The sequence below is a fragment of the Limulus polyphemus genome, unplaced genomic scaffold (assembly GCF_000517525.1).
Source record: "Limulus polyphemus unplaced genomic scaffold, Limulus_polyphemus-2.1.2 Scaffold553, whole genome shotgun sequence".
Lineage (NCBI taxonomy): Eukaryota > Metazoa > Arthropoda > Merostomata > Xiphosura > Limulidae > Limulus > Limulus polyphemus.
This window is the reverse complement of record NW_013666163.1, coordinates 102918-122206: the sequence shown is the minus strand read 5'-3', so window position 1 is coordinate 122206 and position 19289 is coordinate 102918. Positions and strand designations below refer to the sequence as shown.

The 19289-nt window shown below is 36.5% G+C and overlaps 1 protein-coding gene across 12 annotated transcripts in view; it reads right to left on the bottom strand.

Annotated features, from left to right (window-relative positions):
- Nucleotides 1-19289, bottom strand: part of LOC106459061 (zinc finger protein 501-like) — a 63245-nt gene that overhangs the window by 17850 nt on the left and 26106 nt on the right. For all 12 annotated transcript variants that reach the window (XM_022385445.1, XM_022385447.1, XM_022385448.1 and 9 more), the window contains 2 exons: nucleotides 12976-13111; nucleotides 1050-1162 (listed from right to left, as the gene is read on the bottom strand). In XM_022385445.1, the coding sequence (XP_022241153.1) occupies nucleotides 1050-1162; nucleotides 12976-13081 (219 nt within the window). In that variant the 5' untranslated portion in view covers nucleotides 13082-13111. The remainder of the gene's footprint in view (nucleotides 1-1049; nucleotides 1163-12975; nucleotides 13112-19289) is intronic.

The window sequence follows — 19289 nt, the reverse complement described above, 5'->3', positions numbered from 1 at the left end:
CTTCAGCTAAGACAGTTTTATTTTTCTAACAAGGTGGTTAGCCTCTGAAATTAGTTGCTTTCAAATGTTGTCGAGGCACTAAATTTAAGTGAGTTGAAGAGAAAGCTTGATAACTATATGAATGACAAAAGCTGGCTTTAAGTGTTTTTTTTCATTTATAATAGTTTAATTTAGAGGATGGGACAGCTGAGATGGATCAGTAGGTCCTTTGTTGTCCCTAAACATCACTTAAATCCACTTTTAACTACAAAATTACCAATACTTATTTCTGAATTCTCTTTTCTTTTCTCTTAATAAGGACAATGATAGGAAGTTTGTTCTTTGTATTATTACTTACTTTGTTGTTTATTTACTTTTATATGATTTCTATTGTGGTTTTTATCATTCATACAATTTTAGGTTAATTTTTCTTTAAATTTATCCTCTCTTTTTTATCATTATTTTTTTGAAACACTCTCCAGGTTTTTCATTTGGATACTATACATTAAACCATTTTGTAATTTAAGTCTTCTTTTTTTATTTGTATTTTTTTAACTATTATTAATTTTCAATTGGCTAACTAGTGAATAATAATGTCTATTCCATCTGTTTCTCTAATCATCCAAAAATATATATTTAAGTTAATTTTCATATCATACTGCACATATTTGCAATATACATTTCTGATAATCAATCAATATTGGTAAATAATGATAGGATATTAACCATTGGAAAATGCTTAATAGAAACCACTGTATTAGAGCAAAAAATTAAGACAGAGCAAAATTTAACTGAATGCTCATACTTTTATTGTTTATTTCTGAATAATTTACAAATAACATTTTATCAAAAAATAGAAAATAAAGATGGAGAAATAAACAGTTATCTTAACAAGACAGATTCCTCATTAATTGGCCTTCTTGAAACAAGTTGTTAAGGCTAATTAGAAACCAAAAAAGATATCTGAAATGAAACCATTATAACACATATTTAAAAAAATCTAAATGGCAGAACTATATTTCTTATAAAGAATATGAAAATTATAAGCAGAATCAAAGTCTACATCTTACCTCAGTCTTGTCCGTTTCATCATATTCTTCTTCTTTTTCTATTTTTACTTCTTCAAATTCAATAATGGATTGTGGAAATTCTTCTTTTAAGGAATTACCTTCTCCTGTTAATTCTGATGTAAAGAAAAAACAACAACTATAATTGCACCAACAAAGAACACTGTGGTGTTCTCTATGCAGCTCTACATTACAATATTGGCCAAACTCTAAAATGCAGCAAGGTAACATTATATTATTCATACAGTAGAAACAAACGAAAAATTCTAAATAGTTACTTCTCAAGCATAATCAACTACATGTAGAATGAAGTAAATTAAATGACTATAGTTTAAATAGCTGCATTGAAATACGTGATAATACATTTGAAACATATTTTGATCTTAACCTGTTTACACATTACTAGACTCCTAATTCATATAATTACTTGTTTCCCTCTTCAATGACACAACAGAAATAAGCCAACACCAGATGTGGCAGTAGACTAATCTACATACAATATCAAGTAAATAGATACATGAGTCCTATTTCAGCATAATTTCAAAACTGTGGTACAGAACAACAGCATGTTTTTTTCTACTCCCTTAGTTAGTATGTAAATTCTTCAAACTTTCTGTAGCTTTTTCAGTTCAGTTAGGGCACAGAAAGTTGCACAAGTAAACACATCTAGCTTTTCAGATTCTAGATCTGCCCAGGACCTGGATTAAATAATTTGAAACAAACTGCATTTTCTTGCAAGAAATATTGCTTCTGATGTCCCAAAATAGAAGGTTATCTTTCTCTCATCAAATCAGGTTATGGCGCAGAGTTCCTCTGTCCTTACACTTATTGGATGAAGATCACATGGAATAGGGATGTCATGTGCAACCTGGCTTTGTTCAATGTTATTGTATTTTGAGCATTAAAAGCCAGTTTCTCTTTTGTTTAGCAGACATTTCTTTAAGCAAACTTTTAGCAGACTGAGATTTTTTGCTGATATTTTTTTTAATGAGATATAAACCAGAAAGTCAAATCCACATGTCAGACCCCTCCTATCACATCCTGCATTTTAAAAAATGTCAATAACACTCTATGACATTAGCTATCAGATTACTTACAGCCAAGAAAAAGTGCAAATTTGACACTATGTAAATCACATGATTGTTTGTTTGAACCATAAACTTAAATAATTTGCAATTGGAACTAGATGGGTTTGGACAAAGACGTTGATCTGAGAAGTATTGAAATTTATAAGTTAAAATTTATAATTTATAAGTTTATAATTTAAAAAGTGATATGTTTTTGGCTTTCTAAAATTGATACATAAAAACTGTATGAATTATTTTTTGGACACAACATAGTTAGTTAGAAAAAAAGAAGGCTTATGATGGCAGGAACATTACTTCAAATTGGTCTAAAGCTAAGTTTTAAAGTTAGTATTTTTTCCTAGACCAAAAATATATTTTAAATAGGTACTTATCTCTTCTCAAATAATAGCTTCTCTCATTCAGTGCTGCCCTCTATATGTTTAGATTTTTTCACTTGCTACTAACGTTGAAACTCCAAACTACCCCATGTTTAATGTGGTTCTACTATATCTTTGCATGTAAATAATCACGTGGCAACCTTCCACAAATAGGAGCTCAAAACACTCTCCTGAAACAGGTTACTCCCTCTGTGTACTATTCAGCCTAACTTTCACTTTGAGATTAGGAACAAAAGAAGCACCAGAAGTAGGGAGGAAGGGTGGGAAGTGTGAAAGGAGGCAAGTACCTATCAGAAATATATTTTCAGTGAAGAAAAACATTAACTTTGATACAGTATCTTACCTTCACATTGACAAGGTGCATAAGTTACCTAGATGAACACCCTTCAGAAAGCATCCAAAAAATGTTCATGGAGTGTGACCACTGTTGAGAGAGGAACATTCCCATGGGATACCGTACCACATCTGTACTAGGTGCACCTTTCACCCAATGAGGTAGTAAGTGATGCATAAATTGGGCAGAAATGAGTTGGAGCACATCCATAAATGTAGACATGTAGGTTGGTCCAGCTCAACACAAGCACCCAGGTATCAAAATCCAGGAGATGGCAAGATGGAGGATTCACAACCAAATATTGTAAAGGTGTGGAAAATGAAATAGATGCACCCCAAAGTGTAGAATGGCTGGAGTGCATGAGACCATACTTGGTGAACAAACTCTAGTCCAAAACCATGCAGTATCAGGTACTTATCAACCTTTCTGTAGTAGGAGGAGGGTCCTAACCATCTTCACCTCAAGCCTATGAGATGGAAGGGAAGATGTTCCTTTCCATCTAACTAGACAGGGCCCATGTGTACAAATCCTCAACCACCACCAGCCACTTGGGAAACCAACATCCAAACAACAGTAGGAAAGGAAGTGCCTTTGTGGCAGTTCACTCAAATCTGAGACCAAACTTTTGGTTCCTGGTCCAGCTCTATGTGGTACCAGAACTTACAACTCACGACCGGCAGGTGGTATGCCAGGAGTACATACCCCAGCCAACCAGAGTACCTGTCAGTCAGTCCAGCTCCTTGCAATACTGAATTTCAAAGCCTCAGCTGATCAAGAAAGTATGCTGATGATATCCCGACCAAATAATACATCAAGTCTGTGGTAGGACAAGGACTCCCAACCAACACATGCATGAAAACTTATGTTGGCTGTTCCAGCTTAACCCAAAGCCTACAATCTGGACAATGATAGGATAGGGGTCCCAATTGGAGGGATGAACTGCATTTTGGTGGATCTACTCCAGTTTATGAATCAGTGAGAGGAACAACACCAACTACACCCAGGAAGAAGCCTCCATGGTCCAACACCCAAGCGACTAGGAACTGGTAAGTGGTAAGGACTCCCATACTCCACTCAAAGAAGGGGAGAAGCATGTTGGGGAGTCCAGTGGAACCCTGACCCCAGAGACCATGGAATAGGTGACTACAGCAAGGAGAACAGAGTGCATTATAGGCCTTCAGAGAGGTATATATATTGCATTGCCATTATTGGTCCAGGTCGTCAACTTATTGTCACAGTGGATAATGTCTGTGGTAATAGCACTCAAATGCATTGAGGATATCCCATCTATCAGACAAAATCCAAATGCTGATATTAATCTAGTCAGCCGTCATTGAAAATCAAATAAGGTTATGAAGCTGAATGCTTACACCCACAACATCTCAGCTTCTACTGCCTTTCACTGTCTATATCCAGTTGTGGGAAGACAGTTACCCTTAAATTTCTTGAATTAGAAATGAAACCACCCTAATATTTCTACTAATTAAACTCCCAACCTCTATGGTAATGTGATATTTAATTCATTATTGTTTTATAGTGCTGATTAAATCCCCTATTAACAATTAATGTAATCAATAGTTTGAAATATATTTATTTATTTATCTATATATATATATATATGTATATATACACTATCCTACCAAAAGTCATGGCACACGGGTAGTTATGAATAAAACATGTCTTTATCCCAAGAAATTAATAGCGTGTTGAGCTTAATGACTGCTTCAATGCATAGTGGAAGACTGTTTATTAATTTTTGGTAGAAAGCTGGTGGTATTGTGCTCCACTCCTCCTTTAAAGCATTAGTAAGCTCCACTACTGAAGAGGGGCGTCTTAGCCTTGCCCTAGTTCTGCATTCCAGTTCATCTCAAAGATATTCAATCAGATTGAGGTTAGGGCTCTGTGCTGGCCACTGCAATGTTCTGATGTTATTCTCTTCAAACCACGCTTTCACAATCCTTGCTTTGTGACATGGAGCATTACCATGTTGGAAGGTATAAGGGCCAGTACCATAAAACTGCCACAATGTAGGACACACAGAATAGTTCAGAACATCAATGTAGGACTCAGTATTCATGGATCCATGCATTGCAACCAGTGAACCTAGTCCATACTACAAGAAGCACCCCCACTGTTGGGACAAAACACTCAAGTGATAAGTGTTTGCCAGGTAACCTCCATACCCAAACATGTCCATCAGACTAGAAGAGCGTGTAGCATGACTCGTCACTCCACAGGATCGATTTCCATTGATCCACGGTCCAGGTTTGGTGTGCCTTGCACCATGCCAATCAACAGTGTGCATTTGTGTTTGTTATCAAAGGCTTGTGGGCTGCAGCTCTTCTGTGAAAATTCATGACATGTAGTTCTCAACATGTCATGGAAACACTTATAGGACTGTCTGTGGCTGCTCGCATCTACAAACACAGATTCTCTACAGTCTGATGGTAAGATGAGGTAACCAGCCTTCTCAAGGCAAGTCGGCTCCTGTCAGTCATTATTTTATGCCTACCTGGTCATTTCTTGGGCTCATCGTCGCCTGTGGACTTCCATTTCTTCAACACACTGCCAGTTGTTGACCTGGGAATGTTTAATTGTTGTGCAATAGCACATACAGAAATTTTCCCCAAACAGCATCCAATTATCCTTCCCCCCTGAAACTCTGTTAGCTCTTTCCATGTACTCATCGTTTGGCATACAAATTCAAAATTACTTCTGAGCAAACCGCTAATCACCTTTATAGGTCAAACTATTTGCATATTTTGTCATCACACCCATTTTCTTGCAATCAGAGGTGTATCCCAATACTTTTGGTAAGATTCTGCATATAGATTGGTGGGTCCAGCCCCTGATTTTCACTGGTGGGGTGGCCTAGCCAACCAATCTCCTTGTCCAGCTCTTTGATACACCAGCCTCCAAGTCTCGACCTATCAGAGTTGGTGTGCCAGGGGTACCTCAGATGGTCTATATATACTCCAATGGTTATAGACCATACAGTGTGGATATTTTGGCTAATAGCCAGTAAGTATATATGAACAAACACCTCTTGCCACAGAGCAGGATCCACTACCTATAAGGGATATGATCCTATAGGGTAAAAAAAGAAAAGTGAGAGAAAAGTTATAATTTTCCTATAATGAAAATGTATTTTCGATAAGTACTTACCTCCTCTCACATAAATAGCTATTCCCCTTCAGTGCTGCCTTCTATGTGCAAAAAATCTTGCACGTGCCACAAGCCTTAAAACTCTTACCCATCTGCAATTGACTAATTCCAGTGCATCTCACATGCAAATTATCATGCGACAACCCACCAGTAATAAGAGTGTGACTCACTCTCTTGACACACGTGACTCCCTGTATTCAATTCTATGGCACTATCACTTTGATTATTGGTAGAAAATGGAAGCACCAGTTTTCAGTGGGGAGGAAGGGTGTGAAGTGTGAAAGGAGGTAAGTACCTATCGGAAATACATTTTCAGAATAAGAAATAAGAAAATTATAATTTCTGATACACTCATATAAATAGCTAGTATCCCACATTGAATAGGTGGAGGGACTGGTGCAAGGGAAAGAAAGAAGCATCCTTCGAAAACGTCTGAAGAACACTCCCCAAATGGAGATCATTCAGAGTCAAAGATCATATGTGGGAGTCCATACCACTTCTGAACCAGGTATACTTTGTGCCACTTGTGCAAAGATGTTGCATATATGGGCAGAAAGATGGAGGAACACAACCAAATGGGAGAGAACTATGGCAGGATAGTGATCCTAGCCATACATTATTTATTACACTAAATCCTGAAATACATAAAAGTGGGTAAGAGTAAAGGATGTCCCATAAGTGTAGAGTGGATAGGGCATGAAGGACAGTACACAGTAAGTCAACTACATCCAAAATCCATGCTGCTGGGAACTGACATCCATGTGAGGGTAGGATGAGGATCATACCATTGATAAGTCAACTACAATCCAAAACCCGGCCACTGGGTACCGACATCCATGTGTGGGTATGATAGAGGATCATACTGCCTCCAAATTGACTACAATCCATAACCCAGGCTGCCAGGAACCGACATCAAAGTAGGGGTATGAAAGAGAATCATACCAGTGGAAAGTCAGCTACAATCTAGTGGGGGTAGAAAAGAGGATCATCCCCCCCTCCCAAACAAGCATAGTAACATCCTTGGAATAATAATCTTCGAGGAGTACCGGAGGGGGAAGAACCATAGTAATCTGTAAGTACCTCCACTATGATCCATAACAAGGATGGAGTAACAAGAGTATAAATGAGTGAGGGAATAGAGACATCTGTGAAACATGTGTGAGGACTTACGTTGATTGGTTCAGCTCTAAATCCAAAATCCAGCCACTGGGAACTGACATCCACATGGGGGTAGGATGAGGGATCCCAATCGAAGGGGTGAACTGCAATTTTTGAAGGCTCACTCCCATTTTACATTGTGGAGGATATCTCATCATCTACACCAGCAGAACACTACTGCCCTACTCTCAACTGAATGGTTTTATAATCATTTATATAAATTCTTTGTATTTCATTGACACATTCAGGAGAATGGCTACACAGTCCACCACCCCAGCAGCTTGGAACTGGAAAGTGGTAAGGACTCTCAAACTATACTAGAAGAAAAGGAGCTAGAAAGCTAAAAAGGTAAATATACTAAAAGGTAAGTTACCCAATCATAGCCTCAGGAAAGAGTGAAGGATGGTAACAGGTGGATGATGTTACCCCGAAAAGGAAAAAACAGCTACCCAAAGCAAAGAATGGGAGATGAATGGATGAGATGTAGATCTAGTGCTTGACATATGAAGTACCTCCAATGGACAGCTGGGTAGATATGCAGGGAAAAGAGAAGGTGGATGATCAGAGTGAAAACACCAGGAAGTGTAGATGGGAAGAGGGAGACAAGGAACAAAAGGCCAATCAAATAACAATCTAAACCCAATGGGTAAGGGAGAAAGGGAAAAATCAAAGAAAAAGAAGTGGAGTAAAGAGAGGAAACATAGGAAATGGATTCAATGGAAAGAAGCATTGAAAACAATAAAGCAATCCACATGTACTGGACAGAGAAGGCTATCTGAATCCCACCAAGAAGAAATGTGGAAGATGGTAAGAAACAAAAAAGTTGAAAGAAATATATCACATGAGCCACTGAAATGTAGGTTAAAGAAATAGATCCAGAACAAAAGAAACAAATCAAGCCAAAACAGCTGAAAAAAATCAAAGTAGTGCTGGCCAGGAAATATCAATCAGAAAGACTGATGGAATGAGAAAAAACTAATGTAAGCTTGTCTGAACTTTAACAACAACCAGGGCAAGTGGATTATGAACCAGAGACCAAAAAACAAAAGATGTAACTAACTGGAAAGTGATAAAAGTTTCAAACATTTCACATGGAGGAGTACCTTACAGGATGCAGATCCACCAAAAATTAGGAGGATTGAGAGGTCACTCCTTGGGAGAAAGTGTATCAGGACTGAAAAGTCAATTAGCAATGATTCATGGAATAGTCTTGATGATGAAGATCACCCTGTGTAGTAGTCAGATTAGAAGATAGGCATATAGGTACCAGTTGGACCAATCCTAACTGAGAGAATCCACAGTCAAAGCCTGTGGAGGAGGTACCAGAGACAAGAACAGAAGCAACTTGGCATTGTGCTGAGTGGCAAATGTATCCAAATGAGGAGTACCCCATTGAGTGCACAGCCACTGGAAAACCTGAGGGTCGAGGGACCAATCTGTGGGAAAGATCTGGTCTGGACAAGACAGATGATCTGTGACCATAATGAAGGCACCCAGAAAATGACACACAATGAGGCATGAGAGAGTAAGTGGAGTAAAAGACTTGGTGATCCCAAGCTCCATCGACCATAGATGAAAGGGAGAAGGTTGGGTCCAACTGAGGTAGGAGTTGAAAAATACTCCTATGTGGAGGAGATATTGGGTAGGTAAAAAAAAGGACTTCTCCACCTTAATGATCCATTCAACATGAGCTGTTTTCTCAGAAGCAATTGGGTGTGTTCTTGTGCTACCTAATCTGATGTAGCCAGCAGAAGCTAGTCATTCATATAATAATGGAAGTGCAAGCTGGGAATATGAAGTAGTTGAGCAAATGTCCTGACCACTCAACAAAATACATAAGGTGCAGTGGCCAGCCCTAAGGGCAACATGCAAAACTGGTAAACCTGTCCCCTGTGAACAAATCGAAGATATCCTCTGAACTGTAGGGCAATGGGGATGTGTAGGTAAACATCCAAGACACCTACCTTAGTCATCCACTGAATGCCCACCATAGAGTGAGAAAAGACTCCATGGTAAAAAGAGGAAGGTCTATGAAATGGTTGAACTGTGACAAATTTATCACCAGATGTCAGTCCTCAGTTTTTTGGGAACTACAAACAACCTGGAGAAGTTTGGCTGACTGGTTCTATAGTATCCTGAAGTAGAATAGTCTGAACTGCCTTGGAGAGATGCAGGCAAGTTGCAGAATCCTGAGGAGGAGGGGGAAAGGACACCAGAATTGGTGACAAAGGAGAGGGAAAGGAAGTGGATGAAGAGTCTTTTGTACAGCAATTGATGAAACCAAGCATTGGAAGTGAGCTCTCACCTTGCTAAAACCCACCAGGTTGTCAGCAGTACCATTCGCAGCATGTGTTCCTGCAGTCAGAAATAAGATTAATCACCATCAAAACCAGGGAAGGAGGAACAAGTAAAGGTTGAGAAGGAAACAAGAGTGAGATCAGGGGCAGGTGAAAGCTGGGACAACCTGGAAACCAAAGAAGAAATGGAGGAACGTTGTCTCGTAGATTCCACCTCAAACTCTATAGACTCAAGAACATCTCCAAAATGAGATCTTAGTAAACAAAAGGTGCATCATGAAGATCATGCAGATACATAATGGGTAGGCATACCTGTGACAAAAATGCATCCCTACATAGGAGATTACATGTTTGGAAAGCAAGGACAGAAGAAAATAAACGTGCCAATGTGGAAAATATTACGGTGCGGATCTCCGCTGAAAACACCTCAGGGGATCAGTAGAGAGCCTCAGCCAGGAGGTGCATGGTAGACAAGTACTTAAAGATAGAGGTTAGGGTCAGTCAGAATCTGGAAAGTTGGGCCTGGCAGAAACTAACCAAAGAAACAGCATTGAGCTCCCACACTTGCATCAAAGACTCCAAGTGTTGTTAGTCTAGAAAAGGAAAGTCTGCATGATGATAAGCCAAAGTAAAAAGATCTAAAGATCAAGGGGGATGAGGCATGCTGGATCCTGCAAGTAATTGTGCCTGGAACTGGTCAACATGGATCCTGATATCTGGAAAGGGAAGAAAACAAGGTATTCTGATGAAAGAGCCATGTGTAAAGGAAAGGTACTAGGTCATATGAGACAGGGGACACAGACAAAATGTAGCATACCTATGAAATCATGTCCAAAAAGGCTGAGGGAGGCCTAGCAGCGTCTACAGGTGACACACGGGATTGCATGGCATAGAATGAGGAAGAAAAAAGGCTCTCTAAATCCTCATCTGCAAGACCAGGTTCTTCTGGAAATGGAAGATCTTGTCTAGGTTCAGGAGAAGCTAGTTGTCTCATGTAGTGTTCAAGTTCCTGTTGAAGTAAGACTGAGACCTCCTCAGCTGAGAGTGTTGAACCTGGAGCCTGAGAAATGACATTCGAAGTAGTAGTCATGCTAGTAGTAGTCATAACACAAAATTCCAAATTCATGGTTCAACAAAGATCAATTCACAAAATTAAATAATAAAGAGAAAAAACACAACAGAGTTAAGTTTACCTCAACATAAGTTGTAATTGAAATGTTAAACTATTTCAAATTACTACTTCAAGAAAAAAATGCAAAAAAATTAAGTGAGTTCAAGTGAAAAAAAAAACAAGCAAAGTTCAAGAACATCTGAAAACAACAGTGCCTAAACAAGAAGTGAAGGTTAGGATAAATAGTATAGAGGGAATAACCTGTGTCAAGAGAGTGTGTCACACTCCTATTGGTGGAGGGTTGTTGCTTGCTTAATTGCATGCAAAGACACAGTAGAACAATGTTATAAATAGGGTAGGTGGGAGTAAAAACAATGTTAAACAAATGTGCATATAGAGGGCAGCACTGAACAAGAGAAGCTATTATGTGAGTAGAGGTAAGATACCATATCAGAATTTCTTGTTTTTATGCAAATTTTTTTACTTATTGTTATGTATATATATATATATATATATTAAACAAAAGTAACTAAAAACGTAAAAATTTAAAACTTGTTACTTTAGAAAAGAAAACTTTAATGAAAAAACAATTTTTTTTTTTTTTGTCCATGTGTAATGCACAAGGAACATAAGTAGTTGAAGATGTCATGTGATGAAATGTGAAACTTTGTTTACCCTAAACTCTGCACTTCTGCTGGGTGATTTATTGCCTTTTGTAGTAGTTAGACACAGTTTAAAAAGCAGTAAAACAATAAAATTAAATGAAGAAGGATTTTGTTTCATGTTTTTCAACTTTTGCTGCAGATGATTTCACTACAGTTAGTGTTAAGGTAAAATAAGAGATAAAGTATAGAGTTTTAGTTAGAGGTTAAGCAAATAGAATATGAAAATTGTAATATTTAAAAGAATAATTTTTATTCTTAGCACTCACACTTGATACTTTCACTCAGAATGACTCAATAAAGGTTTCATAAATTCAAGGATAAATCTTCAATAAAAATACATAATTAAAAATATGCTTTTTTTAGAGTAAGGTAGACTTGTAATGTTTAATAAAGGTTTGCCAAATTTTGTGAAGATGCACTTACTACATTCAAAGTTATTGTATGCATAGTTTCATGGTTACAAGTTCAGTCAAAATGAGTGAGCTGTGTACAGAAAGTTAATGAGCCCTACAATTCATCAACTAGCAGTCCACTAACTGCTCAGCTCTACTGAATTATGTAAATAATTAAAAACATTAATAATTAGAAATGCTAATTTTGTTAGTTGATTATTTATTATAATTTTGATTACAGTATAATTGGAATAATCGAAAACGGTCATAATTGGTAACACTAATTTTAGTTAGTTGATTGTTATTTTTTGTCACATTAATTGATCTAACTGTAATTTCAATTACCTGATCATTTACATGACACTAATAAATATAATTGATGTTCAAAGGTAAGTGATTATATTGATTAATGAAGTCAATAATGCAGCATTAATTTCCTCGAAATACTCCTATATGACAGCACTTTCTGAACTCCTTAAACCTGAGCAGATGCTCCCAGCGTCCAACTGACAGCATCCAATAACATTTATGTCTCTTTGGCTGAAAACTAATCCAAACTATGTTATTAACCACAAAATTAAGAAAATTTAAGTTTTATAGGGTATGGTGATAATTATTAAAAAATCATGAAAATAATTCTGGCAGAATGTGCAAATAATTACAATTTTAAAGAGTAAAGAAGACATGATGCTTCAAAAAGGTAACATTAACTTTTGTAGGACTGCAAGTCACCCTGTTTCACTGACAGCAAATTTTGAATTAATTGAAGCTTATGGGATGTAAACATCTGAATCAGGTCTGGTTAATAGATTTGATTGAGCCTTTATGTGTAGGGAACAACCTGATAATGGCCATTAGATATACGTACACAAGGTAGTGCACTTTTTTTGCAAGAGGAATAATTCCTGATAAACTATATTTCATAGCTTCTGTTTTTTTCAAATAAAAAAAGTTGTGTTGTACTGTATTTTAACTGAGATTGATGTAACTACCTTGTGCTCTCTATTCATTGTTCTTGACATGAATTTCTTTGTTCCCTGTTACTGTTTGGTGTTTCCATTTCAGATTTAAGTACCTGGTAGAGTTGAGCTACCTATAGGATAAATAGTATCTTCAAAAGGAGATGCATGTCTGCTTTGTGACCCACATAGTTGTTTTGTATAGTTATAATTATAAATGAATCTGCATCTGTAAATCAATTTTAATCTTAATATTACATTTGTCATTTATGGTGAATTAATTCATGATATTACAGATTCGTTTTATCAGTAACTTAAATTTCAAAGGAGAATTAAAAAAAAAGTATAATGAGAAAAGTTAAAAACTGAAAACATGTACTTACCAGGTAATGTTTCAATAATTTCTTTTTTGTTTGGTAACTCAATATCCAATAAACTACTATGCTCCTCATCAGAAGAAGGTTCAGCTTTAATTTTTAATACATTCATGGTTATTTCTGCTTCCAAACCTTCATATATCTGGTCAAATAAGCAAAGAAACAAATTGAATGTGGAAAGTTCCATAAAGGCTTCCAAAAAAAAAAAGAAATCCCAGTATGTATGTTAATTATCATTAATTAAAAAATAAATTGGAATGCTAATGCTTCAAATTTTGTTTTAATGTTTAGTTTTCAAACTGCATTGTTATAAACATGTTTCCCAAAAATATATATATTGTTAATTATGAGTACTAAATATCTACTATAATGTGTGTTTGACATTTTGTTCTTAGCTTCACTTGCTAAAAAGTGAGTGACAATATTTGAATACTAAAGGAAGATTTAATTTTTTTCAAGTGACATTCTTCTTGTTTTGTTTACAAGATGAGATATAATTATAATAATTAGAGCAAAGCAATTAGTGGAATTTGCTAATTGATTAATAATTTACATTCAACTAATGGATTATTAGCATGTAGAAGTTGGAAACTTTGTATAATTAAGAACAGTAATGATCAGAAAAACTTATATTGATTAGTTTATTATTTCTGTGAGTCATGATACTAATTAAACAAGATGAATAACCTCGATTTAACTGAAAATAATATTATGAAATCATAATATGGTATTACAGTTAACAAATGTCTGGTTATTTAGATTTTATAAACTTTAAATAAATAGCTAAAGTTTTTTGTGGGCTATTTGAAAAAAATCTAAAATCATCATGTACCAAGTGAAGTTTCACACATTTTGCCAAACATTTAAATCAATAATTTACCACTGGACACTTATGCCACCATTGGCAGAGCCTATAAATAATATGATAACTTTTAAATAATAATTTCTACTTTGCATCATGTCATTGTAAAATTTTCTAGTTTCATGTCCTACTATAATCAAAATACAATATATCACTTTGCATTAGAGAAATTCCTGTTGATCAACAAATTATAGCTTGACTTTCATTGTCAGAAGTCATTTAGTAAGATTTGGAAAATTAGTATTGGTTCTCTGCATAATTTAAAAAAAAATACATCTTCCCCCAACTTATTGGAGACTTTCTGACAAGACTTCTATCCTTCTTGATGAGGGCATCCTGGATGATGCCCATGATCTGTTTTTTTTTTGTATGGGAGTCTTCAAGGTAATTCACAAGAATTTCATTAGTAAGTTGGACCATTATGAAACTGATGGAAAAGTTAATACATGGAAATAAAATATGATTTGTGGTAAAAAGCAAAGAGTTATAAAAAATGAGTTTTTGTGGTATATGAATATACCATTGGCTTATATATTCTTGTAGTGTTACAATATTTTTTGTTCTTAATATGTATAGATGTCACATAACACATGGTCAAGAAAACTATTATGTCAATCTTTTTTCAAGTTATCTTTGTTCTTTTTGAAGAAGTTAATATCTGTTACCACCCACACAAAACACTGCTTATCACAACAGTGTGTAAGAAAGTCAAAAGAATCGTCATACAACTGTTGTTTAGGTGGTATTTAGAAGTTACAGTAGGAATATGACCAGTTATATGGTAGCAAATGTCTTTCTGTGTAAGTATGAAGTTTCTCGAAAACTACGAAACCTGGCATTTAGTTAGTTTGAGACTTTAGTTTCAAATAGTTTATCCTACAAGCTTTGCTCCTGTAAATATGATGTATGGTCCTAAACCTGGAGCAGATGTCCAACAATTTCCCATGAATATGTGCAGTAGTTAAGGTTTGCACTAATTGGCATGCATGAATTTGCACATCAACAGCTAGAAATAACTGCATTACAATATAAGAGATGCTGCAATATGACAGTGAAGGAACAGATGTACCAAAATGGAGATTGAGTGTGGTGTTGCTAAGTTTCACTACCATGGAAGCCTCTTTGCTCTGGCTGGACTAGATCCCCATCTTGTGACATGATATGTTAGTCCTTTGATACAGAAGATACAACAGTTGAAGAATGTGCCCAATCTTGTCATACATATTGGTCAGTTGCATCCATACATGACCAATGAACCTCGGGTGAGCTGGTTTCATAAAGAGTCAGTACAGGAAGTAGTCGTGTCAGATTATGATAAGACCACTGTTTTACCCAACTACAACCCTTAAGGTCAGGAGGAAAGAGCTGAAAGTACTTATCCGGCTGTTCTGGATGAATCAAATAACGAAGTTCTACATCTAGAGGTAACATTCAGCTCTCACAATGCATGGAACCACTACCAAAAATCTCCTATTCAGTTTAGCTGTGATTGAACCCAAAGATAAGACTCAAAGGGTGTTGTAACCTTTAGTTTCTGAGGCCTCGAGTGGTGATATAAAACATAGTGTAATACTACACAATGTAGTTGTCACTTGTATCTGAAACTAGGATGATCATTAGATCGAGCACCTGAAAAATGAAAGGAAATGGCACTTGAATCAAGTTATGTTCATCATAGTGTATACATCACATTGTGTGAATTCCACTTGATTGTATTTCTGATAGGTACTTACCTCCTCTCATATATAAAGCTATTCTCATTTAGTGCTGCCCTCTACATGCAAAACTATTTTTTCACATGCCACAAGCCTTGCTCTCCCACGTATCCCATGATCATCGTGGTTCAACTGCATCTCTCATGCAAATCATTATGCGACAACCCTCCACCAGTAAGAGCATGACATTCCCTCTTGACGCACGACTCTCTCTATTCAATTCTACCAAACTATTACTTTGAGTTTAGGCAAAAAAAAAGCATCAGTGTTCAGAGGGGTGGAAGAGTGGGAATTTTTATAGGAGGTAAGTAACTATCAGAAATACTTTTTCAGTACAGGAAAATTATAACTTCCAATATGGTACATTACCTCTACTCACATATATAGCTGAAATCCCACAATGAATAAGTGGAGGAACCAGTGCAAGGGACAGATGTAAGCATCCTTCAAAAGCATGAAGAAACCTCACCTGTGCCTGACCCAAGGAGATAAGTGCCTCCATAGAAGCCCACATCCCCAAAGGCAACAGAACCTAATGAGTATGAAGAGAGGAAGCAGCAAGGGTGTGTAGAACTGAAAGCTACATCGAACAGAGTCAAGAGAAGGTTGGGACTGACTAAGGTGGATGTTGAAAACAAACACCCAAGTGGATAAGATATTGGGTAGGTAACAGGAAAGACTTCTCCAATTTGATAATCCAACATACTTGAGCTGCTTCTGCCAGAAGCAGATGAGTGTGTTGTGAATGACTCCAAAAATAAGGATTCGACACATCTACCTTAACCATCTACAGTTGTAGAGAAAAAGCCCACCTTAGTGTGAGAAAAGACTCTGTGGTAAATTGGGGAAGATCCAAATCAGTTGAGGCAGCAAAGATTGATTACAGAACACCAACCCCCAGTTTGTTTGGGTACAACAAACAACCTGGAGTAAAAGGCTGGGAAATTATGGCTGACAGGCTCGACAGCTATCTGTGATAGAAGAGACCATACTGCCTCAGACAGATATTGACTGGTAGTAGGATCGCAAGGTAATGGAAAGGATATGGATACAGGGAAGGAGGAAGGAATTAGATGAAAAGTCCTTCAGACAAAACCTGGAAAATCCAAAGATCAGCAGCAAATTCCCATGACAGGATAACAAAACTGGCCAAAGGAGCCTCTACTGGAAAGAACCCACAAGATAGTTACTGGTACTGCTGGCACCGATGACAACTATGTCTAGAAACACGATGAATGGTAGAGCCTCTAATGGTAGGTTGAGGTAAAGGATGGGAGGGTGCAGCACGTGTTACAGTAATAGGAGATTGCAAGGGCTCAGAATGAGACAAACTAGCAACGAAAGATTAAAGGCTCAAATGTTGCCTCACAGATTCAACGCATGACTTCAAATTCTCAAGAATATCCCCCAAAATAGACCAATGGAGAAAAAGAGCATCCACAAGTTCTGAAAATAAATGACAGTAACTCAACCTGGGACAAGACAGTGTCCCTACCCAGAAGATCCCTACAGCAAAGAAACCATATGTGAAGGGAGGGAGCCAAAGAGGATAATCTTGTCAATGTGGAGGTAATGAGGGAGAATGTATCCCCCCAAATATCCCTCAGGAAATCGGTATAGTGCTTTGTAAAGAAGGTGTATGATGGACAAGTACTGTAGGAGAGTCATGGTAAAATGTAGGCAGGAAAACTGGGCATGGGATAAATGGATTGAATTATCAGCGTCAGCCCCTCATACAGGCAAAGTTGATTCTAATTGCTGAGAATCAAGAAAAGGGTAATCTGCCTGATGGTAAGCCAAAGCAAAATGATCCAAAGCCCATGGAAGGCGAGGCATGCTTGAAGAGAGCACAATCAAAAACGTCTGCAGCAGAGCACTGTTTAATAAGAAGTGATAGTTCAGTAGAATCGAATATAGGTAGTCACGTGCATCAGGATGGTATGTCACACTTTTATGGTGAAGGGTTGTCTCATGGTGATTTATATGCAGGATGCAGTTGAACCACAATGATCATCGGGTACATGGGAATGCAAAACTTGGGACATACAAAAAAATATTTGCATATCGAGGGCAGCACTGAACGAGAATATCTATATATGCGAGTACAAGTAAAATACATATTGGAAAACACAGTTTTCCCTGTTGTTTTCCAGTAAGAGCAATACAAAATAATTTGATGATTTTGAATCCATAAGTTTGAGTAGATTAAATTATTAGTATATGAACTTTACAGACAGTAGCTTAAACATTATAAAAAATGAAGATAGCTTTTATATGCAGAAACATCTGTTAGCTAAGTTCTTGCACAAATCTTAAAATATAACGTTGATAAATGGAAACATTGGCACATGTAGATATGTAGATCTTGAAAGTCGATTTGTTCAAAACTTGAAAATAGCGTTGATAACTGGACCAATTGTTGGTTGAGATGTTGCAAAGGAAATATCTGCTGAAGCTTTTCGCCAGACACTAATCTTAGCAGAACCGTCTGGAAAATGATCTATAGGAAATAGTACAGCTTATAAAATGAGTCAGATCAATGTAGGCTGGTAAGGCAATCACTGATTGGCATGTCCTTAAGCCAATCAGGAAATGTCACAGACCTACTGAAGGATGTGTAGATTGTATAAGAACTCGGCTAACAGATGTTTCCGCATATAAAAACTATCTTCAAATTCAAATTTCCAAAAAAATGATATGTTTCAGATTTTATAAATAAAATTCATTTTCTCGTGGATGGTGAACATTATTGAATGTCAAGTATGAATACATTGTTGTAGAACTGTCGGACAATTCTAGAAAAGGCCGCAGGTCCAATAGCCTTCCAGAGGAACTAGAAGTTATACTTGCCCGGAGGAAGGGTATTTCTGTTAGTATTAACAATTTGCATAAACAGCTAACTGTTATGTGGGAATCGGATTACGTTGATTAAATGTAATTATTATCAATTTTATATGAGTCATTTACAAGTCAGAATTAGAGTAAAGATTAATAATACAATATTGCTCATATACATTTTAACACCAAATATGTATTATTAGTTGAATTAACTTTACTCGTTACAACAACCCCGGAACCGGAAGCTAGTCTCATTATGAAGTTACATTACAAGGATTGATCCATATATGTAAACACACACACACACACACACACACACACACACACACGCGCGCGTGTATTTGTAGCAAATAAAATATGTATTTAGTTTCTACGATGGTATAGTGCAGATATTGGTTTATAAACTAAACACCTTCGATATGCTTTTTTCTTTTTTGAATATCCTTTAAAACTGCTTGGTATTATTAGGCCCATACCCGAAGCAAGATTATTTTATATGCCAATGAACAGGAAAAACCTCTAGAGTTAATTAGAATATTGCACACATTTAACGAATGCCAGTGAAAATAACCCAAATTTCTTCAAGTGCAGAAGAACTTTCATCACAAACAAAAGTTTTTGATTGGAGTATTTCCTTTTTTTAAAAAAATATAACATCACTTTAACTCGTTTCATGAAATTTTTGGCCTTCATATTTCAGAATGACGCATCATAAATTTTAAGTACGATAGTACTTAATAGTAGGGATCGACAAGGATTCTAAATAATTCACGCGCCAAAAAAAAACACCCTAGCGAATTCGTAAGGGAAAAACCGACTATTAAAACTATTGGTTACGATATATTATGCGCATATATATTAATCATACGCTAAAAAGGTCGCTAACATTTCCAGTATAACAATTC